The 27,510-nt window shown below is 31.9% G+C and overlaps 1 protein-coding gene across 2 annotated transcripts in view; it reads right to left on the minus strand.

Annotated features, from left to right (window-relative positions):
- The window catches only part of LOC146531295 (uncharacterized), a 37,955-nt gene that overhangs the window by 2,361 nt on the left and 8,084 nt on the right, over positions 1-27,510 (minus strand). The window contains exons 2-6 of one of the 2 annotated variants that reach the window (XM_085198461.1): positions 21,651-21,780; positions 4,560-4,665; positions 2,883-3,025; positions 2,446-2,543; positions 97-262 (exon numbers count right to left, since the gene is read on the minus strand). In XM_085198461.1, the coding sequence (XP_085054587.1) occupies positions 97-262; positions 2,446-2,543; positions 2,883-3,025; positions 4,560-4,665; positions 21,651-21,780 (643 nt within the window). Of the gene's footprint in view, positions 1-96; positions 263-1,457; positions 1,624-2,445; positions 2,544-2,882; positions 3,026-4,559; positions 4,666-21,650; positions 21,781-27,510 lie in introns of both variants that reach the window. The other variant, XM_085198462.1, reaches the window with a different exon arrangement.

Consider the following 27,510-nt stretch of genomic DNA (forward strand, 5'->3'; position numbering starts at 1 on the left):
TATTTCTTTCTTTAATATATTATTTTGGAACCTAAAAATAAAACCACCACAAAAACCGCAAAAGCCGTTTATAAAATAAGCTACAATCAATGTTACCCGGCATTAAATACTGCATGTTAAGCGCCTCCTCGCGCTCGCGCTCGCCGCGCAAGCAAATGGCGGCCGACGAAAACAAGATGGCGGATAGCAGCGCGAGCCCCACGCCGCACCACGCCACCATGTACGACCAGTCGTACCACACGCGGACGTTATCACGCAATATCTGGTTTATACCGTGTTGTGTGCGTTTTGCGTTTGGCCGGGTTATATGTTATGAAGGCGCGTAATGGCGCGTATTCCGTGGTGCGTAGTGTGTGTTTTTGGGTCGGGTTATATGTTATGTCGGTAATTGATGTTAGAGTAGTGATGCACAATTCGTGGTTTGTGATGTAGGTATTTTATATTTGGCCGGGTTATAATGAATAGTGTGTGTAATTTTTTGTGTGTATTTTGAAATTATAGTATGTGTTCATTTTTATATTTTTATTTTGGTCATATATTATATATGTATTTGTGTTAAAGTAATGGCGCAAAATCCGTGGTGCATAGAATGTGTTTATATTTAGCCAGGTTATTTTATTTGATATAGTAATAATAGCGCATAACGGCCCGTGTAAAATATTTAAAGATTTTAAAGATTTGTTTAATGAATATTATGTACGGTATAATACATATTTTTTTACATTATATGCATATATTGTTTATATATTTATGTACAAAGCGTGTATATAATGGCGATAAAGGAACAATTGCAAGTATTCACGATTTATTAGCGATATAGGGTAGTCATCGAATTTTATACGAAATAATTCGGTAGCAATTTGGCGGTTTTTATAAAAAAAATTGTATGTCAGTGTATGTGTCGAAGATAACAAAAAGGTATGTGAAATAAATAATTATTGTGTGGGAAAGAAAAGAGTTTTGTGAAAGTAATTTGTTATGTTCATTATATACATATCCCATATTAATATATAAGCGAGTTAGTACGGCATTGGCGTAAACCAGATATTAAGTTTTTTTTTTACGTTTATAATTAATGCATTATCGGTCGCATATCCGTCGTTATACGCAGTAGCCACGTTTCAGAGAAACATGAAAAGAAAAAGAAAGCATTTTGTTAGTATTTCATACTTACCCGTCTTTATAACCTAAGTTAAATCGGCCTTCATCTGTAAATAGTATTATTTTATAATAAAATGGATTTGTATGAAGTTAAAATACATGAAATACTTATATATAATAGTAATATGTAAATCATATTATTTGATGATAATGGATTATAAATAAATAAAAATGAAGGCACATAAAAAATAATGTACAAAAGGTCCTCCTATACATCCGTAACCGCCAAGCGTTAATCATTCACCGCTTCACAAAATGGCGTCGCATTTCAAGATGGCGTCGCACGGCGGTCTAACCTGGCATTATGTACTGCACATTATTCTGTTGTTCACGACGCTTCTCTTTGCTGAGACAAATGGCCGCCGAGAAGAAAAGTATGGAACTTCCAAAGGAAACACCAACGGACAACCAAGCGAGGATGTACGACCAATCGTACCAAATCGACGAGTAGTCTTTTAATACCTGTCATGGGGTTCAGTTAGATTCTAGCAAATTTTATAAATAAATATTGAATGTGCCCTCGTGGCCTAGCATTTGACGGTATACGAGATTTCGGCTTCGGCTGTGAGTTCGATTTACACTCAGGAAAATGAATTATTTTCATATTCTCACTGTAAGACAAACTCTCTCTGGTAAGATAAAACTCATCATTGAGTTCAGCCACTCAACATACAATGTGTCGAAATTAGGGTGATGTATGGGAAACAGAGTGTCTTAACTCTAGGTTCCTCCTGTCTATCTTTCTATATGAGGAATAACACCGTAAAACTACAAAAAAATATATTGAATAGCTGGCTACTTTGAAGAAAAATATGTTATAATAGTAAAAGTTAAAAACAAATATTTGCTTTATATAAGCTAACTAAAATCTCTTAGGGAACTCACAAAGGGGACACTGAGCTATATAAATCTTGTAAACCGAGAGTTATATAATAAGAATGTAAAAACATATAATAATTAATACATCTCATCAGTACTTTTTGTTAATTAAAGTTATTTTAAAAAAGTACCGATCGTACATAAAAAGATATACAATTATTGCAAATTATCGCAAAATGAAACAGTATGTTTCATTGTAATGTGAATAATAACACAATTAGAGGGGAATCCGAGAACTAATAATGGTTGTTTATATCCTGTAGAGCTGAGATTATTAATTGAACTAAATAATTAATTGAATTTTCCTTAAACATCATCTCTATTTTAGACAAAACAAAGACAAATAATTACCACCGTTATTTCCTTAATTTAAAATTAATATAATTTATGGATGTTTAAACTTACATTAGGCCATTGCTGATAATACTCTTCGCCAACAACTTTTTCCTTTTCGTAGAACTCCACTCCATGCCATAATGCCATGGCGCCCGCTGACAGTAAGCCTGAAAATTGTTTAAATTTCATAAATTATCTTTAAAAATATTAACTAAAATTATTAGGGTATTAGCCAGCCAAGTAGGGAGTAAAGTAATTAGGTAAATATGAGTGACTTATTACAAGGATAAAATTGAAAAACGAAAAGCTTGTTACTTCTTAAATTGTGCTAATAATATACTTAATTGTGCTAATTTATAGACATATTATGTAGATAGGTATATTTACCTATAATTTATAGTATATTTTTACCTTTAATTTTTACGAAGACTATACGAAATGTACATTCTCAAATCACTAAATTTTATTTTCACATATTAGTATAGAAATCTATTAAAAAAACTTACAAGTAACAAGCATAAGTATGGCAGTGGCTGTTATGTTGCCAGGGCTGCGCTTCCAACAGCCAACCACTCCGGTCCAGAACGCGATGAAGAGAGATAGGAACGCTACGATGAACAGCGCCACCGTGGACCGAGCCATGTGTAGCCTGGAGTTAAGTTGTAAACATTATATTATTAAGAGGTTTAAAAAAAATTTTAGCTTCACACTGTAGCAGGAAAGGCAGAGAAACCCTATTGTTAAGACACTCCGCTCCCCACTTTTCGCTTTTTGGAGGCAATGTGTGATCAGTGGTTAAGTTTTAAATATTATTTTACAAGTTTACAAAGGCTTTAGTAAACATAAATATGGATTGATTTTTACTTTTTAGTAGAGAAATAACTTTTACTTCTTAACATTAGCCCATAAGTTATTGAACTTATGTTCTGATTAGTTCCTACCTACTTAACAAGCTGTTCCATATATTACATACAAAAATTTAATATTTCATATGCAAATCGTAGTTTCCACTTGTGGTATTCAGGTGGTATTCAATGTTAATGAATCTTTGTTACTGTAACGATTGTCAGGGGCGTGCCTATATTTATTTGAATATTAATTTGGAAGCTCGTGTTTTTATTAAATAGAATTAAAGACAAGATTTAATATTTAGATTTTTATATTAGTGTTGTTTATTTGCTATAGAGGGGGTTAGTGTTGGGTGGGAACGGGGTGATTTAACACTAGTTTCACTCTGTTTATCCTGCTATATGCGGAATACAGCGTAAAGCTGAAGACAGATAAATGAAATTAAAAAATAAATCATAAATTTGATTTTTTTGGTCACTTAAATATGTTCAATCGCATCATACTCGAAGAAGTTACGCTCATGGACGTATCTAGAGATATTTTTTATTTTTTTTTTTTCAGGGCAATCTTTTGTTAGTGTAATTCCTGGGATGGGCACAAGACTTCTGGATAGGAAGGACACGGACCACCCAGCCCCCCTATTCGTAGATTTTCCGCTAAATATGACTACTGGTTTCCCGAAATCCTTATTGAATTCGCAACTACCATTTAATACCAAACACGCGTTAACCGCACCACAGAGACGAACATTACCATTTTGAATATCAATTAAGAAGTTTACAGCTATAATAAATAATATAAACACAGACAATACTTCAATTGGCTATAGTTATTCGGTCGATCAGATTGTGCGACCCACTTCGTTTCCAAGGCCTTATTGCAGTATAGGCACCAATACCAATAACCAATATCAGTGTATGACCGTCACTTCGTGGTGTCAATTTGCTAATCGCGAGTTGGTAGCGGGTTTATATTATATTTCATATAGAATGATTTCTAAAATATATTAGTGTACTACTTTTTTTACTTTTTCAAATAAATACTTTCTATTTTGGATGGGCTGTGTGTGGTTCCAATAGAAATTGATTATATTTGTATGAATCCGCTTAAAAGCTGTATGTATTGAATCAGAAGGAAAAACGAGTTTCTTGTAACCATTTGTAATTAAAATGTTTAAACGTGGTAGGATTTAAATAGGGCGTTCTCTAGCAGTAGCATATTAACAAGAAAATATAACTATTGTATAAATACATATTCTTCTATATATTTTTTTTTACTTGTCATACGTCGTGAAGCTGATTTTAATTATTATTTTTTTTACAATACAAAATTACCTGTTCATCGCATCCTCGGACAGACCTCTTGTCTCGTTGTTCTCATCGGGTATGAAGTAATCGACGTTGCTGCAGTGAGTTTCTACCGGCGACAGGTATATTTCAACTGGAAGAATAGAAAGAAATTGTTTTATTAGAAATGTTGTGCAAATTAAGTATGACGAACTTTTAATGATTAATTTGAAATTATGATCATATCTTAAAATTAAGATTGTAATTATCATTAAGTTTAATATTTTATACAGTTTCACTCTGTATCCCGCATGTAGCAGGGTAGGTAGAGGTAGCCTACGTTGAGATACTCCGCTCCCCACTTTCCGGTGAATTCCGGGGGCACTGCGTGCTGAGTGGCTGAGGTCAAGCCGAGCCTCGGCTGGACACCAGAGCGAAGAATTGAAAATATTAAATATTTCGTTTCCTCGAGTTGGAATCGAACCCACAACCTGTCGTGTTCACAGTCACACGCTTGCCCTACATTTACCCCTACGCCACGACCTCAATTTAATATATAATATGAGTATTGAATATTATTTATTAATTTTTGAAACTTAAACCTTTTGATTTCGGGTTCATATTGTTTGTTATATTAATAAAATACAATATAAATAAAAATATATCCTATTTCTATCGGAGTTACGATTCAAAATCATTTTCAAGTACCTACGTAATTATTTTTGAATATTAAAGGAATGAGTCACTATTTGCTCACCGTCTTACAACTTACAAACATCCGTCTGCAAATGTCTACAAATTGAAATCACTATTACAACAGGTTTTCAAAATATTACTTATTTATTTAATTTAAGTTTTGATAATATTACTGTAATATATGTTTATTTTATTTTTGTCGCGCAGGGCACAAGTGTGCGACTGTAAACGCGAAAGATTGTGGGTTCTATTCCCACTTGAAAAAAAATCAATATTTGATATTTTCATTTCCTAGCTTGGGTAGCGAGGCAAAGCGATTCTTCCAGAATTCGTCGAAAAGTGGGTAAAGGAAGTGTCCTAACGGGAACGGAGTGTCTTAACATTAGGTTCCCAAGTTCTTTCTGCCCGCCCTGCTTTGTGCAGGATACAGCGTCAAGCTAAAAATATATATATTACGTTTTATCAAAATTAATTAAGCTTATTTATATGTGTAGGTATATATATTAATTTTAAATAAACTACATCGGTTTCATTTCTACAACAACTTCCTGTATTACTCTAGATACCATGTTTTTATGCAATAAAAATAGATTTTACTATTTTCCTTCCTTAAGGCAAAATAACAATAGAACTTAGTTTCTATTTATTAATGACGTCGTAGACTTGTAATAAAATATTCTGAATAGATACAAAATTAATGTAGATTTTAATTAACGATATATACAATTGATGATACTCGTATGTTTATAAAAGAATCGGTTAAGTGCGAATGGGACTCGCTCAACCAGGAGTAACATTTGCATATGCCCCACAACTTAAATTAAGCATATGCCCCATGCACTAATTTTGTATGAAAACAACTACAAATATAAGTATTTTTTTATGAATTTACTTATTATTTTTTTAAACTCAAATACACAAATTGTAAAATATGAAGATAATTAATATGCCAAATTTATCCTCAACCGAAATTTAGTATACATTTCGTTCAAAAAACATTAATAAATGTAATTATATAATTAATTATGTATTTAATAGTGTTAATTGGCACACTTTCGTTATCATTTTACATGTGTAACATAAAATCGTTTTTATGTCCTTCAATTATTATATTCCGGATTTGTTTACCATTATAATATATTTATTATAATTTATCCTGTTATTCTCGTACATACTTTTAAAAGTTACAGAAAAAACGTCACGCTGTATCCCGCCTACAGTGGGTTAGACAAAGGGAACATAGTGTCACAGAAAATGGAGAACGTAGACACTCCGTTCTCCATTTTCTGAATGAATCAATGTCTGCTTGGACACCAAAGCAAAGAAAATGAAATTTTTATGGATTATATAAGATTCTTCTTATATTTACCCAAGATTTATTATTTGAAAGACTAAAACAGTCTAATAATCATTAAAAGAGGTGATGAAAACTCAGATTTAATGCAAACGCCTATTGTATCTAGCTTCTTTTTCACATCACATATTCCCATAGATAAAATATCAACTATAGTATAAACTTCGTTGATTTCGTTGCTAGATATTTATACTATTATTTAATTATTTCGCTTTCTTTTACTATTAAATCTTTCAACTTAAAGATGTTTAGTTTCCAAGAGGCGCGGCTTCAAATCCCGCTACGTTCAAGTTTTTACATATTTTCTAAAAAGTATTTTTCTTTCTAATAACACTTCAAAAATGTAAAAAGTATATGGAGTTAACTAATATTTTTATTTTAATACCGTATATTTATACTTCTTTATTATTGAAATAAATATTATATAATATATCAATTAATTAATTTCTTACTTACAATATAAATCCAATAAAAACTCTTTGACCTGATCTAGAGACAGTTCAATTTCCGACCTTGATCAACATTACGCTTAACTACGAGTATAACAACATTTGCCCCAATTCGGTTAAAGTAAGAAATATTTATAGTTTTTTTATGTTAATAACACTAAAAACCATCTAAATTTAGTAGTACTAGTAAAATATAAAAACTAAATATAAAAACTAACAATATAGTTATATAACCAGTCATTCTTTATTTCAGAATCTTCAACAAGACCTAATGGTCTAGATTTTATATTAGTAGCACAATGGCAGATTCATTTGTGAACAATTGTGCCGTTCAAACAATTCCAGTCAATAAAGAAAGCGCTATCTGATCAATTGCACTTATTTATTTGGAACGATCAAATATATTAAGTTCAATTAAATTAGATTCACGCTGTATCCCGCACACAGCAGGGTAGGCAGAGAGAACCTAGTGTTAAGACACTCCGTTCTCCACTTTTTGCCGAATTCTGCAAGGATTGCGTGTTGAGTCGCAGAACTCATCGCCGCGTTTTGCCTCGACACCAGAGCGAAGATATAATATAAACGTAAATAAATATTTCACTTCCTCGAGTGGGGATCGAACTCACAACCGTCGCGTTACAGTCACACCCTTCTGCCGCTGCGCTACGATGGCCTCAGTTAATTTTTTTTTTTTTGTAATTCAGAAATATGAAGCCAATGGATAATTAAATGTAAATAAAATATATTTATTGATGTTATGTGGTGATTAGCAAAAGAGAAATCAGCGATGTCAGCTTTTACAATCACCTAGATATCGTAGACGCATGTTACGCACGTTTCCGTAAGGTTTTCTTAAATGTGAATGATATTATGAGGATAGACTATTATCAGTAAATAATGGAGATCAGAGTGTCTTGACACCAGATTATTTTATTTTCAATAAGCATTGAACCCATCTACCTATGCTCGCCTAGTATGCCAGAAAATAAGTGCTCCGGTGTCCTAGGTCGTGGATTTCATCATCATCATCATCAACAGCCGTCTTTTGTCCACTGTTGGACGTAGGCCGTGGGTTTATTTTCTTAATAATATAATATTATTAATCAATATTTCTGTTGTTATTGTTATAAATATAAATAAAGGTCCATTTTGAAATCTACAGGTAAAATATGAATAAGGAGCAAAATACTAAATAATAAAAATAAATACATAGTGATTAGGACGTCACAAGACCAAGCTAGCCCAAGGCTGACTACAATTATTACTATTTAGTATTTCGCGAATGTTAAAAGATCATCAATATTAATATGCATTGTTCTGCCCACATTGTAAGGCAACGTGTAAATATTTAAGTATACGTAATACTCGTTTCTACTACTTTTCCGCTATATAGAGATGGTTGTTTTCTTATTTAAATTTTATACAGGATGCCTTGCAATGAATGCTCCTGAAACATCGTAAAAGAACGATTGATTATTGCTCAAAATAAAATACAAGCTTATAACATATGTTTTTTTTACTTTAAATTGCGAATTTTATCTTATTATTTAGCGTTTCTGTATACCATAGTTACTACTGAATTACTTTCTTCGGTAATTCGATTTTATAATATTCTTCATAGAGAAAGATTTGAAGTAGGTAAACAAAAGATGTAATTTTTTGAAGAAAACAATGTCCAATTCAATTTTTATTACGAAACGATTGGTGAAGAAAAAATGCATAATGTCGATAGAAAATTAATTTAAGAAGATAAGTAAAATTAATAATATGTTAATAAAATATACCTAAGTGTACCGATAAACAATTATTTTATATTGTTATATATATAGTAGAAAAAAATTAACTAGCAAATTAATATTTCAAATTGATTTTAGTTAAAAGTTTAAAAAATTAGCATCCGAATGTCTACACGAACTATAATTGGGGTGTGTCCAAATATGATAATCATTCAAAACGGGTAACCCGGTTTGACGACATTACAGATCTGGTGGGTGCAGTAGAAAGTCAAACGTCCTTGTGTCGTGACTCGAACGAGGTGTTAGACGTGCCATGATTTATCCATTGACTGACTGACTGTTGAAATGAAGTCAGTTTCTGTATCCCACACAGCAATGGGCAGAGGGAACCTAGTGTTAAGTTATTCTGGAGGCAGTGCGTGTTGAGTGGCAGAACTCAAAGCTTAAATATAATATATATTTTAGACAATGACTTCTGAAATTACACATACATAATACAAAACTTACGAGAGATCTTATTACCACCTAGCGCAGATAATTTGAATAGTAATTTCCATTTCAGACAATAAGGAAGTAACGTACAGTCAACTTTGAACGAAAAACACTGTAGAAAGTCTTCAATTTTAATTTTAGCGATTATATTAGTTGATAATCGTCATAGTAATTATTAAAAAAATTATAAGATAAATTTATTTATGTATGTGCATGAACCACACTACAATAATATTTAAAAAAAATATTTTTTATGTAATGTAGGCAGAAGAAGCCTAATGTAAGACAATCTGTTCTTCACTTTCCGCCCCAGTTTCAATTCAACGTATGTTGAATAACGCAAGTTAACGCTGCGTCAATTTATTTATTTAGATACAATTGTTACTGTCACCAGAGTTAAAATGTTTACAACAACTGCAGTTATTAAAAAACATATAAAAGATACTTACTATAAAAGGAACTCAATATTACAAATATTTTCTATTTCCACTTCTATAATATTGTTTTATCCGTGAAAATAAAAATCTCTATTTACCATCTATCTACATTTATGTAAGTGTTATATAAGAAACATTAGTATTTTTAAACAATAGACACAGTGTGAGTTGCTATTTATTTTTCATAGCAAACTAATTATATAGTCATAACTCAGTTTTAAAATATTTACTTGATTTTTAAAATTACATTTTTTTAAGAGTATTTTTTTAAGTTTAAAAACCTAATAGTATGCAAAAGAGAGTAGGTAAACCATATGTCTGCCAAAAACTCAGCTTTAATACGAATGTATGGAAACTTGTGAATATTTATGAGAATACGGAAATATATATGAAGAATTACATATTTACCGCAGAATAATAGCGTTAAATAAGTAATTTTTCATAAATATTTCCGCATGTTACGTGTGTAATAACATAGCATTGTAGTGTTTCAATCGTTTCGTTAATGCTATGTATATTAAAACTCAATGTTGTGGTTTACATGCATATCCTAGATGTAATTTTTATTTATTTCTATTTATTATTTATTTCTATTTATTATTTATTTCTATTTATTATTAATTTATATTTATCAAACCATATCTAATAGACTACTTAAAAACTTCAGTAAAAAAACACAAAAGGTATAAAAAAACAAAATATATTGAAATTACATTAAACATTAAATGTACGAAATTAAAATCTTATTTTTTTTATAATAATCAAAATTATAAAATATTTTGTATCTATAGTTAACATCTATTAAAGGAAACGTATCGTCGGTTACGAAACCGTAAATTGAATGTAATACTATGCACGGTACGGTTGTACGTAATATTTGTACAATTACTACGTGGTTATTTACTATTTAGTGTTACGTTGTCAACCATGACTCGATTTTCCTATATGGCAATACTAAGCAATAAATAATAACAGAGATTAAACGGCCATAATATTATAGTCAGATTTCTACAATAAATTATACTAAGCTTGTAAAATTACATGAAATTGCATATAGTAAATTGATCAACATTTAATGTTTACATATAGATTTTAGATGCGTAATAAAACTAGTAAAAAAACAATATCCGGAAAGAAAACACAAAATGGCGGACACACCTTACTTTTCCCGCCAATTATCTATGGCCAGTATCACTTTCACTGCGCTTTTCCGATGTTTAGATGTTGCTGCTAATTGCTGATACGCATTTGGAATGTTGTTGTGAACTATTACCAAAGTAGATGTGGGATAGATAGTTTTCTAATTAAGTATATCGTAAAATATATAGTAGCAGTTTTTCATGTATGAGTTATATGAGATTTAAATAATAAAATATATATTAAAAAAATGTGAAGCCTTTTCAGGTATCGAATCCTAGGTTTCCGTAAATAAAAAAATAATTATTATTAATGGATGGAATGGTTTACGTAATGTCCGTTTCTTCGCAATTAAAATTTTAAAATGTAATATCTTCTCTTAAATAATCTTAAATATTAATGGCGTAGCGTTTAATATGGCAGCCGTCAATCAGCAACAAATTGTTTGAAAACGTGATGAACGCAAATCATGACAGCTAGACTAAAAATAAAACGTGATCCTATCATAAGACATCTTTATCCTTCATCATAACTAACTTAATAAATAAAAAATAAGTCTTTCAAACACACGAACAATATATTAAACGAAAAGCTTTTAAAAATATAGAAAAGATTTTTTTTTATAAGATATAAACATATTCTATACTAACTGATGAGATTAGCGTAAACAAACACACAGATAAACAGGCCAAAATTTTAAAAAATCTTAATTTGTGTCCTATTTGAAAGATGCCCCAAAATTAGTTTTTCTCATATCCCATGTACGATTTTATTATAAGTATATAGATTTAAAAGTAATAAAAATATATAATTTTTATATTGTAACATTTAATAGGCAAATCAATACTGCTAATACTTCTTACTTAATTGTACACAAGTTTTATTTCATTAGTACTCAAGAAAGACGAAAGTTTATATTAATATTTATAAGAATATTAATGTTTATTTCACCGTAATATTAATCAAAATTATTATGCAACGGAGAAACTTTCATTTCTCCAATAACTGTAAATGCAAGACATGTCTTTTACAACCAATTTCTTTGCGTATTTAATAGTAAACATAATAGCATGATTGCTTTTTACTATGTTTATTTTAAATAATAAAAGATAAATGAAGATTATTTGACATTTCGAAGCAAGTCAAGGCGACACATTGTGGGTTCGATTCCCACTCAAGGAAATTGAATAAATTAATTGTTCGCTCTGCCAAGAAAGACGAAAGTTTATATTAATGTCTCCAGAATTCGGCCGAAGATGGGATGGAGTGTCTTAACACTAAGTTCCCTCTGCGTGCGACATGCAGCTAAAAAAATTATAATAATACCACTATGACAACTTATTAAGTCATGCCATGCAATGCACGCAACTTGTTTCTTAATGAACATAATATATTGACATATGTGTGGATAATACTTGTTGTTTTACAAGTTTTATGTTAGTTTTCTCTCAAAGACTAGATATTAGATGTGAAAGTTTAATGGCGCATTGATTTTCAGTCAAACACTTTTATGTAATGTTCCTATAAAAAATATTCAATTATAGTTATGAGATAACTGAGAGTAAAATATTAAGAATCCTTTATTATTATAATTTCATAAACGGACTCCTTTGACTTCCTTTGGACCTTTTGGAATTGTTCCTATTACCTATTTGTTTACATACAGACAATACACAGACTATTATTTGTTCAAAATACATGAAGAATTCACTAACTTCATTAAAACATTTCCATTTTTCAGTTATTGTAAAGGGCGCGACAAATTGAATATATTTAATATTTCATTCAAACGAGGAGGTATTTAGTTTAGTTAGTAGTTTTAGTTTATACTTTATTGCACACAAATAAATGAAAAAGAATAATACAAATAGTACAGAAAAGAAATAAAAAAAACCAGTAAGCAAAGGCGGCCTTATTGCTTGTATTTAGGTATTTTTTTACTCATTTTTTATCTTCACTCATTTCCCGCATAACACGGGGTCCCGCATAATATGAAGTAAGCAGAGCGAAGATGCAACATGCAATATTTCCTTCTCCACTTTTACGTAGGTAGTTAAAAAATAAAAAAATATTTCTATAGATATTTTAGAAATAATTTACACCTTACTTATTATAAATATACAAACAAAAAATGATTGTGGCATTTAATAACGTAATAGAACCAAAAACAATTATTTATTTTAATTTTAGTCTCTTTGTATTGCCTGAATTGGCTTAACAGATTTAATTGCAATTTTCACTATAGTATTTTTGCTATAACTTTAATAACTCTTATTGAATTGGCTGAAATTTTACTTTTCAATATATATATATTTTTAAATACATTGTTTTTAAAATATTATAAGTTAGTAAATTAATAATTATGTTGTTCAAGCGGGCGAAGCCGCGAGCGGGTCGCTAGCAACTATAACATACATGCTAAAATTTTATTTTATCTAAGCATCCTAATCAAAATTAACCTTAAGAAATAGTGTTTATAAAAGCCATAACATAAAAAGAGACTGTCCGAAGTTAAATGTGCATGTAAATGATACGAGGCCTCACCTATCGTACTCGCACATCCTAAGCATGAGGCCAACATTCCTTCACGGTACGTTGGTCGCTTACAAAACACCAGATACGGGTTCAGATTCGCCAGGGCCGGTCGGTTGCGAAACGAATGATTAATCGAAAGTCAGAATGGAAAACGTATATGTTATTATAATATTTGTTGAATAAATAATTGGTATCGATTACTAATAATATTTTTTAGTTATTTCCTGTTTCCCGTGGATTAAATAATTTGTATATTTTTTTGTAAGGCGTACTTCTGTGTTTTATTATTCAAATGTTTAATTTGTAATGATTTTTTTTTTAATTTTACGCTATATTCCCCAGTTAGCAGTTTAGGCAGAGGGAACCTGGGAACCTAGTGTTAAGACAAATCTGTTCGCACTAAAGCCCATTCCAGTTCCCCATTTTCCGCAAAATTCTGGAGGTAGTGTTGTGTACCCGAACTCAACCTCGTTCTTTGCTTCGACACCAAAGCGAATATTAAATATTTCATTTACTGAAGTGGGAATCGAAACCACAACCTGTCACGTTTACCTCAAGGATTTTTTTGTTATAATTTGTTATAAAGAAAAACTTTTAGAAACTGCAAATTATATAATCTATATATATAAAAGGACTTGTCCTCACTGACTGAGGTAAGACGCACGCACAGCCTTAACCGCTGATGGTAGAAATGTTAAATTTGGACAAAAGTTTACTTTCGTAATCTGGACATCCACTAAGAAGGGATTTTGAAAAATTTTAACCCTAAAGGGGTGAAATAGGGGCTCAAAGTTTGTATGGAAAAAATTTTAAATCGGCACCGATTTTTATAAAATTTGAAATTTAGATTTTTAAAAGTATTTAATTGAACACGTGTTTCATCGTTTTCTAGAATTCTCCCCCTAAGGGTGCAAATAAGGGGTTGAAAGTTTGTATGGAAAAATCTTTAAATCGTCACCGATTTTTATAAAATTTGAAATTTAGACTTAAAAATATTTCATTGAACACATGTTTCATGGATTATTAGAATTCACCCTTAAATAGGCAAGCGAAGCTGCAAGCGTCCGCTAGTCATATACATAAGACAATAAACAAAATTATATTTGTACAAACAAGTAAACAATGAGAAATTTTTAGGGTATGATACTTAAGTAATTTTACAGATTATAATGTTTATAGCTGTAATCACACTTAAACTATAATAAAGAATGACATCACGATACTCGCAAGTCCTACATAGAATTTACAGCGGATATTCTTTAATCGGTAAGACCTTGTTGAAGGAGCCTTGGGAACCAAAATATTACACGCTAATTCATAATAATATAATATAATTAGAAAATTATGGTTAGGTTTTTAAATCTATATTAAGACTTGTTTTACATCGTAGCTCATTAGAACAGCTTCATATTGTAAACGCTCGTTGTGTTCAATCTCCGATCTAGAGAGACAAATCGCGGTGTTTAGTTCCGCCACACAGACGAAATGCAGACATTGAACTGTTTACTAGCAGACCCAAGAAGCAAAATATTTTTATATTTATAGAAATGTTATTTTCCTTTGGGATCACCTGAAAAAATGTAATACTATAAAATTTTACGAAAATAAAGAACGAAAAACCTCAAAAACATCATTTTCCGCATCAATAATCGATATTGGATATTTAAAGTAATTCCCGCAACCATGTGCCCTAAATACCATAGATAACTGACTGTACCAACAAAATGGTCACCCAACGAACCGCTTACTTCATTTCCATCCAAGACTAATGCGTTCTAAATACTCGAACACAAGTCATCAATTGCTATAGAAATTCTTTATTTTAATTTAAATATTTAATTTATAATTTATACGATATTTATCTTAGAAAATAAAATTTTGTCTAACTTAATTAATAAATTCAGTAGGTCAATATATTTTAATTCTAAAATAAACAGTTTCATCGAATATGTACGTACGTATATAGGTTTTAGATATTGCTATTAGAATTATTGTCATATAATCAATTGCAAGTTTGATCAGGATTAAATGTTTTCATTTCAGTTAGGGAAGTCCTACGAATGCCTTTGTAGAAGTAAGAGAATTTGACATTCATAAAATGTATTATATTATATTCACTTATCATAAATATAGAAATGGTAAGCGAGGCAAGGGAGCCAACCAATAATTGACCTCTGAGAGAGTCAGAATTGTGAACGTTTCTAGGTAAAATATATAAATCAGCTTCGCGCTATCGCTGTAGTGTTAAAACACTCCGTTCCCCACTTTTCGCTGATTTTTTCGAGGTATTGCGTATTGAGTGGCGGAACTCAACGCCAGGGTTTTGAATTAGTGCCAGAGCGAAGAAGTGAAAATATTAATAAACAATAACTAATTACCTCGTGTGGGAATCAAATCCTCACAATCACACCCTGGTGCACCTGGGTCACGATGTCCTCTAAAATATATAAAATATCATTTTTTTCGTCTAACTATTATAAACGAGGTAGGTGTGATGATACTCCACTTACCAAGACCGGTCGCGTTAGTGGAACGAAGATTTCACCTGTAAAACGTACGCCGGATGAACGTTTTAACGCACGCCCACCAATTTCACAGAAAAATTATATTGCATTATTAAATATTTATCTGCAAATATAATTAAAAATTAATATTAATTTATGTTGTCCTATTTGGATTTTTAGTAAATAATAATTTTGTTTTTAAGTTATATTTGCAAACTATCTATTTTAGAGTAATATACAAAGGTCATAAGAAGTACCCATTTCAAAATCTGGACTCAAAAATCTGTATCTGGGCTAAAGAAAGTCTCATAATAATAAGAGAACAGCTTTCCAATGTTTTTTTAGTGTCACACTGTATCTCGCACACAGAGGGTAGGCAAAGGGAACCTAGTTAGGAGTCCGTAATTCCTTTCCCCATTTCCCGCCTAATTCTGGAGGCATTGCGTGTTGTGTAGCGGAAGCCACACCTCGACACCAGAGCGAAGAAAATGAAAATATTATATTCATTTTGTCAAGTAGGAATCGAACCCATAACCTGTCGCATTTACACACTTTGTGCCTCAGCGCCACGACTGGTCTCAGGTATATAAAATGAAATTCTGTAACAGCAACAGGTTATCTTCAACCAGAAAAGAGTCGCGGTCAACAGTAAATGGATGTCGTTAGTAAGCTATTACTACGTTGTCAGTTTTTTTATACAACGCTATTACAAGCTAACATGTTGTCTTAATACTTGTCGTCAACTGATTGATCGTATTGCCATCATAATCATGTAATTTCCTTTGAAAAATTTATTACAAAAATCTTTAGGTACCTAACGTAGGTATCTTTGAAAACCTAGTGTTTAGACACTTCGTTCCTATTAAGATACTTCTATTCCTCATTCTGTCGAATTCTGGAGGCACGCCAGAGCTAAGAAATGAAAATCTTGAATATTTCTTTCTTTAAAGAGAAATATTTAAGTTGTTCACTTTTAGAAAACATGTTAGTTTCATATGTGGTAACAGAAGTGAAACGAATACCTTGAATTAACTGTATCAAAATTTACATTGCAGAACTATCCAAACGACATATCTATGTAAATACGTAGTTTTTATAGTAATTTACTAATTTAGTATTCCTTATGGGCTTGAAAGTATCCAAGGTCGACTTATTCCTGTTCTAATATTCCAAATCCGATAAGAACCAGTTTTAGTGAGGTCGTCGTAGCGTAGGGGCCTACTGTTCATTTCGGGATATAGCTGATGCTGAGAGAAAAATAACAGTTTAATAATTAAGTTTCTACGCAATACTTGGCCGAAAGATTTGAGTCACAAAGGAATTTTGCATGAATTAAAGAGATTATAGACACTAGTTGCGTTACAACATCGTTAAGCAGCTTATTTATGCCGATTCAAACCTGTTTAGTGCCTCGAGACATATATTTTTTATAAGTTTTTTATCATATTGTGATTTTTTTCTTATTTATTGTTCTACAATCACACGTTCCATTCATTAAATCATTGCATGACTCGATCGTATTAACAAGCCTTGTATTTTATAAGTAACAAAATTGAGGTCTTGCTTAACCACCTGTTCGAGTTGTCGTGAATACATATAGTATTTAGGTAAAATTAACTTTATCAAGGCAATTTCGTAATGGACTTGCAAATTAATATTCGATTCTAATTATTTAGTTAAATATGGCCACGAAAGGAGGTTAAATCTACTTTTAGATTAAAGTTATTCATATTTTTGCATCTATGAGGCCAGTCGTGGCCAGTTGGGGGTTTGACTCCCACTAGAGGTACAGACGAAGCCTTGAATTCTGCCAGCCAACTCGCAATGAATCCAAAATTCGGCGGAAAATGGACAACAGAGTGTCTTAACGCTAACTTCCCTCTGCCTATCCTGCGGTGTGCGGGATACAGCGTGAAGATGATTATAATTTATATCTATAAACTGTAGCTATTAAATATAGAAATTAATCATTCAATAATTTAAAAAATCAAGTATCACCATATTTCAAAAGTTAAAGCGTAAAATAACTTATTTAACATTATATAAAACTAAATTTATTCAGTAGTAATTATTACAAGATGTCAAGGTTGAGGTATTGTCAAGAGTAGGCGACGACGGCCTCTATTACGAGCCTATCATTGTCAAATTAAAGATAGCATTGTTGGTAGGAAGGAAGGAAGGAAGTATGGTAGATTTATTAATTAGCTCTCTTCCAAATATCTATTGGTACCATGATGATGAAGGTGGGAAGCGTCGTCGAAGTTTAGTTCTCGGTTATACTATTTTCTTTTGTTTTATAATTAAGGAGAATTACAGAAACGTTTTCAATTAATATTTATTATTAACGGATTCTTAAATTAACATCGTCAAATCTAAAATTCGATACTAGGAAGCTTCGATAAAAAATGATATAAAAAACTAATGCAGCAGCTCAGTTTTTGTTCTCCACATCTTCGATTGGCTTATGTTCATATATATGTATTTAGAGGCCAGTCGCGGCGTAGGGTTACAAAGTATGTCTGTAAAAGCGACTAGTTGGGGTTCAATCCACACTCGAGGGAATTAAATATTTATTTAAATGTATATTTTCATATCTTCGCTCTGGTGTAAAGCGCGGCATTGAGTTCCGCCACTCAACAAGCAATGCCTCAAGAATTCAGCGGTAAATGGGGGACTGAGTGTCTTAACACTAGGTTCCCTCTGCCTACTCTGCTGTGTGGGATATTCAGCGTGAAGCTGAAAAAATAATAAAATATAATACTTGATAAATATTAATATCATCCTAGTTTTTTATTTACTACTTTTAAATTATATATAACCTTCTGTAACTCAAGGTTATACATAATTTAATATCACGTTTTATATAATATTCAATTATTTCATAAAAAAATTACGTTACCTCAGAGTGAGTTCTAATTACGAACATTTCTTCCTCATTTATATCTAAACATAAACCTAAATAAAAATTTAAGTGGCTGTCTGTGATATCATAAAAGCTGTGTTTTTTAGTTTAAGTTAATATAGTTATTTACACGATACTAAAACATAAACTATTTTTAAATGTTTGTCTGTCTGTGTTTCGGTTTGTCCTAACTAATCTCCGGAACACCAGCTGGACCAATTTTACGGATCTTTTACTGACAGATAGTGAAGGTTATGGTCCAACATAAAGTTCGCTTCTCATTGCGGAATTCTTGGGGAATCGTGATTTTCGCGGAAAGAACCGCGCAATTAAAACACAAAAGAGATATATTAAGATTTATTAACAGTATAGAAAACCTATTTTAGTTCAAGCGGACGAAGCCGCGCGCGACCACTAGCCTTAAATAATAATTAACATTGCTTACATGTTTAAATACGAAATTCCTACAATATAACGTTACGTGCTTGACTAATATAATAAATAGTTTCAAGGTGATACAAACAAATAGCACATAGATAAATCACGTTCAGCTATTATACGAGTTGTCACCTATCCGCTAACTGAGGTAGCACACACGAGTCCAAGGCAAATATATATTCAGCTTCCCGCTGTTTCCCGCAAACAGTAGGGATACAGAGGGAACCTAGAGTTAAGACACTCAGTTCCCCATTCATTTTTCGGTGAACTCTAGAGGCATTGCTTGTTGATGAGCGAAACTCAATGCTGCTCTTTGACCCGACACCAAAGCGAAGATATGAAAATAAAAATTTAAATAAATATTTAATTTCCGAAATCGAACCCACAACCTGTCGCGTACACGCTTGTTCCACTGCGCCACGACTGGCCTCAATCTTATTTATAAATATTATAAATTTATTATAAAAGACTTTCTACTTTTTTACAAGCTATAGAGAACAAAACAATATTTGCTCAAAGAAAATGAGTACAGATTATTAAGCAGTGCGTTTATCCCAATTACAAATACTTTCATGGTTATAATTAAAATCTATTGGGGCAGAACTGCGCGTAATGTTCAGCAGTCGAGGAAATATATATCGAGTTACTTAGAATATAGTGGTAGTATTATCATATCTTAGCAGTGGTCTCCGTGGTCGGTGGTCACAGTAAGTAGTACGGTACGGTATAAGACAGGTGTTTGACTGCACAATAACAACTGTGTGTGCTGACCATGGTAACTTCTATTCTAGAATTCTTGGTTGAAAAAACTTGGTTATAATCTATTTAATTACTAATTTACTTAAGTTTTTTATGGGTAATAGTGTATTTTCTTAATTATGTTTTAATAAAACGCGGTTATTCGTTTGGTATTTATGTCTGGTTAATTAAAGAAATGGATACGGTTGTAAAATTATCTTTTAATAAAATCAGCTTCACGCTGTGTCGCGCACACAGCGGGGTAAGCAGAAGGATTCTAGTGTTAAGATACTCCGTTCCCCACTTTCAGCCAAATTCTGGAGGAGTTACGTGTTGAGTGGCGGCACTCAACGCCGCGCTTTAGCCTCAACACTAGAGCGAAGAACAGAAATTAGCCTTTGGCCACGACTGGCTTTAGCTGCGGCTATAAAATTATACATATTGTTTATGAAAAAAAAATTCATCAACACACAAGATATTAGATGAGTGATCTCCGTGTCATGCAAAATTTCTCCACAGAAACCGGTGTGAAAGGCTTGCGGTCGAGAATTTAACCTGCGCTCGGTTGGCTGTTTAGCCTAGAAAATTACGCACTACGAATAGATAATGGATTGACGGACGGACGGCGCAATTATGATTGATTTTGCTCTGGAGAAGAACTTATTCATCATCATTTATCTTCTGTTCTGTTCTATTATGAATTCTTGAAGCTTAATTAATAGAAGTAAAGAGATTTTGTAATTTGCAAAATCGATTTCGGTAGCGTTATATTAAAAAATAATAATATTGTTCCTCTAAAATATTACTTAAAACTAAGAATACCTACAGATAGGGCTAGTTTAATGCAAATTTACAGTGAAACTAGCTTCTTGGCTGGCAATTTGCATAAGTGACCACCTTTCAACGCCGTCCTGGCATTTCCTTTAGGTCATTCGAAGGTTGATTCGAAAGTAAGGCCGTAATTACGTACCACCGTATATTCAGTTTGCGTAGGTACGCACGCCTTAAAAGGTATGTCTTGTTGTACATCACTGTACTATTTCGGTACGAATGTGGTTATAAGGGTCTAGGATATCGTTTTGATGCGTGATAGCATATGAGGCTTAATTTTCCAATCAATATCGTAGAGCCATAGCTTGCGCAGTTAAATTTCTTAAAACTAAATTTCTTTTTCTTCAATATTTATTGTATTCAAATAATTTTATTTAAATTAAGAAGTTATAAACTGCTTCGTTTTTTTTAACATCAATTAATAATTTACCACCAGTTCACTAAAGTTACTGCCACAGCCCTAAGAACCGGCGCAAAAAAACTCAGGGTAATTTTTTTATAAATCAATAATTTCATATTTACATTTAGATACACTTATTTATTATTGACAATACATATTTGAAAATCTTAAATTTGAAATATATTACCAAATTTCTATTTCAAACGCAGAGGCCGTCGCGGCGCAGTGGCACAAGGGTGTGACTGTAACGCGATGGTTGTGGGTTCGATCTCACTCGAGGAAGTGATATATTTATTTACGTTTATATTTCCATTTCTTCGCTCTGGCGTCGAGGCAAAGCTCGGCGTTGAGTTCTGCCACTCAACACGCAATGCCTCCACAATTCGACAGAAAGTGGGGAACGGAGTGTCTTAACACTAGGTTCCCACTGCCTACAGCGTGAAGCAGATTTTTAGATTTTATGACGTAAGCATCTCACGACGTATCTCACCTGTAGGTGGACGTTCCTTGGGGTAGCAGTTGCGGAACAGCCCTCGCGTCCGCGTGTAAAAGTAGTATTTGCTGTTGAGGCTGTCGAGGATGGCCTGAGAGTTTACATCCGTGTTCTCCGTTACGTATGTCTGTGAACAATAAAATATATTTTACTATTAAAATCTTATTATTTAGAATCTAATTTCTCAATCTAATTAAATAAATATAATAGATCTCATTAGGTGAGGTTAGAATAATATATTTTTTCGTTTTATTTACAAGTATTGAATTGATAACAGTACAAAGAGTTCTTTATCCTTGCATTAAGATTATCTTAAGCAAATAAACAACTTGACTTATATTTTCTTTAAATATTTAAAAAAGGATTTTTCATAAAAATAATACACAAACAAAGTGTGTCACAAAAACAATTTAATACAGATTAAATTAACATTTTCTGAATCCGATAAGCACATTATAAAAACACTAAATATATCATTAAGTTGTTGATGTTAAACGTGGACCGACTTGTTTTTATTAGTTCGTCCGCTCCTTGCCTGGACCGGTCTCATTCCTGTACTGACCTTCAAGGGCGGAGATAATTGATTATATGAAAGAGCAACCTGCGCTTTCTTTGGTAGGGTAGAGGATACTGGATTGTTCCTTTTTTTGTATTCTTATTGTAAATGCAGGTATAATTTTATACAAAACTGAATATTTCTTTTTAGTACTTTGTAAGATTTTATATAAACGGCCTTAGGCCGTCGCGACGCTTGTCCCGGTAACGTAATAGTTGTAGGTTCGATCCCAACTCGAAGATATGAATTATTACTTATTAATATTTTAATTTTTTCTTTCTGGCACGAAGGAATAATCCCGGAGTTAAGTTCCAACACTCAACACGCAATGCTTTGAAAATGAAGAAATTGGGGAACGGCGTGTATTAATACAAGGTTCCCTCTGCCTACCTTGCTATGCGCGGGATACAGCGTGAAGCTAAAAAAATATATAATCGTAATTTTGTTAGATAGTATAGTCTGTGTTTTGCAATTAAAATGTTTCGTCTTATTTTATAATTCCAGTTGAAGTTGAATTTAAATAGTTTTTCTAGTTATTTTTATAGTATGCCTTAAATGCTCTCGTGCTAAATATCACGCAGGTGCATGAAATACCAACATTCTTCAAGATATTTTATACATAAGTGGACTTATATAACGGTTCGTTGCATAGTTAAATATTTCAGTATAGATTGATCATCATGATTGATAAGATTAACAACAATTTTTATAATTAAAAGTGATTACAAAATTAGGTATAGTTACATAAGTACGTACTTTATATACCTCAGTCCCTAGTGGGAAAACGTTGTTTTTTTTATCTTTTCTCTTATTGTAAGTTAATAAAAAATATATTTGTAAACTTCAGGTAGGCAGTGTCCTGTAGCCTCCCTCAGTAAATGGACAATCTAACGCTAAAAGAACTATTCAATTCGAACTTTTAGATCTAAAGAATATCACGTTCCGTTAAACAAACTCTTAATTTTTATTCAGATTTTTAATTTTTGTTAGCCCCCCTGCACATAGCGCAAATCTGGGGACCTAGTGTTAAGGCACTTCGTAGCCATTAAAACACGTTCGTCACGTTCCCCAATTTTCTTCGAATTCTGAAGGCTTTGCCTCGTTACCAGAGCGAGCAAATGAAAATATTAAATATTTCATTACCTCGAGCGGCAATAGAACCCGAAACTTGTTGTCGTTTAGTTATAAACAAATAATAATGGTAGTCTTTGAAAAAAAAAACAACTGTAACACATACTTTCTTTGGCTTTGTGTAAAGATCAACTTACGTCGATAACATTGTGAAGCGGAATTCCGTCAGGTTGCTTTGTCATCGACATTTGTAGAACGTAACTAAGCCATTAGTCGTGAGAAACAGGTAATCATTAAAAATATTAAATATTCTAGTAAATTCTTTCAAATTAGTTACTTTATTATAGTAGTAGCAGATTGTTATTCGTATATATATTTATTGTTATTGATTTTAGAAATAAGAATTGTGTTAAACTTTATTATAATAAAATTGTAACTTTTTTTATAAACAGTATATCCGCGACAGTATTCAAATTACAATCATCAAAACGTTTATATTTATGAATATTTGATTTCATTCATGATTTAAAGCATGTGCGTAAGAAATTGAGATTTTTTTACAATGTCAGCTTCATCGCTTCACAGCAGGGAGCTATCAGAGAAAACCTACTGTTGCGATACTCCGTTCTCCTCCGAATTCTGCGTAAGCGAAGGCATTGCGTGTTGAGTGGCGGCATTCATAGCCACCCTTCAAAGAAATGAACCCACTCAGCACCTGTCGCGTTTACAGTCCACACTTTCTGTCCCTGCGCCACTACTGGCCTTTACAATTTTACTGGAATTTGATAAATAAATTTACATCATTTACTTTACTTATGTCCTTCAAAGTTATAAATTTATAATGCATAAATATTTGCTCAGCTATGTATCTAGCAATGCGGAAATGACGGCTCAGAATAGTTATCTAATACAAGAGAATTTCTACGACAGACAAGTGAACAAAATGAACATTTATAAAATTTCTCATAGCTAAAAGGTACCACCTAAATAAGCTTCAATTTTTTGCTCTTGAAACTAGTTCTTAACGTTACAGATGTTTCTTTAAAAAAACTGTGAGTACGCTGTCTATATCTTTTAGGTTAACGTTACCCTAACCAACTATTATAATATTCATCTTCAAGTTCCATCCCAGGCAGAGGAAACCTAGTGTTTACCCTCTGCTTCCCATTTTCCACTGAATTCTGGAGGCGTTGCGTGTTTAGTGGCGGAACTCAACACCGCACTTTGCCACGACATAAGAGCAAGGCCTCTAGTATAGTTATCTATGAATTACATTTACTTTGGACAGTAACAACCAATGGTGACTTTCAAATATTAAATATAATATTCTGTTTAGTTATCACTCGACTCCAAATTAGTAGCTGTCACGAACTGTAAACATACGAATTATGTATGCTATCGCAGCTTTTACTTGGAAAAGAAAGTAGCTGGCACGCGGACAGTCCGCACACTGTTTTACATTCATTATAAATTATTCAATTATATTTTATATTAAAAGTAAATCTTGTGAAATCCAACAAGTAGTTAAAGATAGTAGATAAAATGAATAATTGCGACTTTGGGTTCTACCACTCACTCCAGAATTCGGCAGAAAATCGGGAACAGAAGTTAATAGGAATGAAGTGTCTTAACTCTAGGTTCCCAAATACCCTCTGTCTACCCTGCTATGTGCTCCCATACAGAGGTTAACTGGGAACCTAGTTTTTTTTAGCTTCACGCTAAAAAAAAGCAGAGATATAACGTAATGTGTCTGGAACAGAAAGCGGTAAGTGTGATGGTACATACGCCCGTATCGTTACTTTAGCCTCAGAAGCAATTAAGGTAGCAAAACAAGAAAAATGCTATAAATAAATTACATAGCTAAAAGATTATCAAAAAAATAGTAAATATTATTGTATCTTATTATTTATTTGAAATAATAAAATATATTATTACAAAGTTATTGTTTTACACGAATTCAATATTTTAAAAATATCATTGAAATTTTTAGTATCACGTTTATAATACCAAAAATCCAAAACTATGAAATAAGATATGGCTAAAACGAAATAGCCTTAAAAAATAAAGGTCTGCAGGTAGAAATATAAATAAATAAGAGCACGTGATATTTCTGCATTTCCTCTCCTCTAAGATTATAGCACTAGAAAAGTTTTTTTTTGAACAGCTATCCGAGCGAGACGTTCCTTCAACTCGAGTTCATCGATCGCCGTTTTTATATATGATTTTATATCGACTATTCAATGAGAATTACTATTGTATAGTTATAACGATATACCCACAGTTTCACTCATATGCAAATCTATGTACGTTTGTATAATCAATATTCGAATCCCCGCTTGCAGCTTCGCCTGCTTAAAATATATTATATAATTATTATTAATTTACTTTCGTCTTCTAATAAAAATATATTTTTAAAAACAATATCTATACCTAAATTTAATAGTAAAGTTTAAACAGTTATTAGTACCAATTTTATCGAACAACATTTTTTAAAATGGCGACCTTTTTATTTATAAACCAATTGAAATAAAATAAGCACAAAAGATTTAGGGGAGCTTGCCAAAATACAATAATGAAAACTCTAATAAAATCGGTTCAACCGTTTTTGAGATTAGCGTGAACAAACACACAGACTGTTGTCTGTATGTCTTTTTAAAATATACAGGGTGGAAGAGGCAGCGCTTCTTTTATTGAAACTGCATATAGGGTAATATATTTCAAACCCACACCTAAGAAATTAATGAAGGTACCTCAACAGTTTGGACGTAGGATTTTTTTTTCATTTCACGATTTTTATCCACATCTGTATTTCGTGTGACGCACACATGCGTGTGCGACGTTTCCGATTTGACAGGTAATTGTGTGCTTGCCTATGTTATACTTTACAAATGGCGTTTTATTTTAAAACGATAATTTTATTATTTATTTTGTTAAAAAAATAACTTTTTCATTTTTGGGAATTATTTTTTTTCCGAATTATATTAGGCTTTTATAGAGTAGTTAAAACTGTGGTTTCATTTAAAGTGGTGCTGACAATTCCACCCTGTATAATACATGGAAAAACTTTCAAAGTAATGGTATTCTGACAGGTGCATCTTTAAATATTTTCAAATGACATTTGACTTTCGCCAACTACACATAATTAAAATTGACTGACCATTGTCTCTAACTTTCGCCCGAAGTCACACGCGTGGACTTTCCGTTTACGGCGAACAAATATTTGAGTAAGATATGAATGGCCTGCTGTAAGTGAGTAAACTTAACTTAGAAATATTAGCATAATATGTTAAATATTACAGAATTGTTATTTAAAAAAAAAGAAAAAATAGAAAACGTATAAAAAGTATGAATGTGAAGAGATTTAATTTTTTTTTATATTTTTTCTTTCTTAAGTGATTACTTTAAAAATGTAAAAATACCAGTAAGTTTGTGACTGCTACAGATAATTTCAGGAAATTGATGCAAAAAGTAAGTTTAATTCTGTCAAACAAACAAAAAAACATAAACATTTGATATTATATTTGGAAGCTCGTTGATATCTTTTGTAAGAAAATTGTCACTTTCACTTAGTATGTTTTGAGAAAAAAAATGTGGACCGTATCTTTTTAATCAATATTTTTTTACTTTAAATTGGCTCTTACATAAATTATGCGACCACCTACAAATATCACTTTTTTTTCATATATAACCAACTATCACACTATCTTTTTCTGGTTAGTAAAATTAAAAAGAGAAAACACTATAAGTATCCGGTTTTATATATAATTTTATTTCTTTGATCTGGTATCGACACAAAAGCGCTGAATTCCGCCACTTGCTTGGCCTCCACAAATGGGAAATGGGGAACGGAGAGTCATAACACTAGGTTCCCTTAGCCTAATGAAACTGATAAAAAAATATAATTTTACAATAATTTGACTCACAGGAAAATTGAGTATTTCAGAATTGCAAGCAAGTAGCGTTACAACAAACGGTGTATGATTGAGCACGTTGGAATGTCGTTAAAATTGTTCACAATATCGCTTATATCACTTCAATGCTGATCTTATATTGCATTTATGCTGTGCGTGGGTGTACTGGGAATGCTATGACGAAATTCAGGAATTTTCTATTAATATTAATAAATGTGGTTGCTGTTAAATAGAAATACGATATCATCTTTATAATTTATTCTTGTATATTTGAAAAAAACTCTCCGTTTTATACGTAACAAAAATCGATGATTCCCAG

Source organism: Heliconius melpomene, chromosome 15 (genome assembly GCF_056956725.1).
Source record: "Heliconius melpomene rosina isolate 202511_hmr_F chromosome 15, ASM5695672v1, whole genome shotgun sequence".
NCBI classification, from domain to species: domain Eukaryota; kingdom Metazoa; phylum Arthropoda; class Insecta; order Lepidoptera; family Nymphalidae; genus Heliconius; species Heliconius melpomene.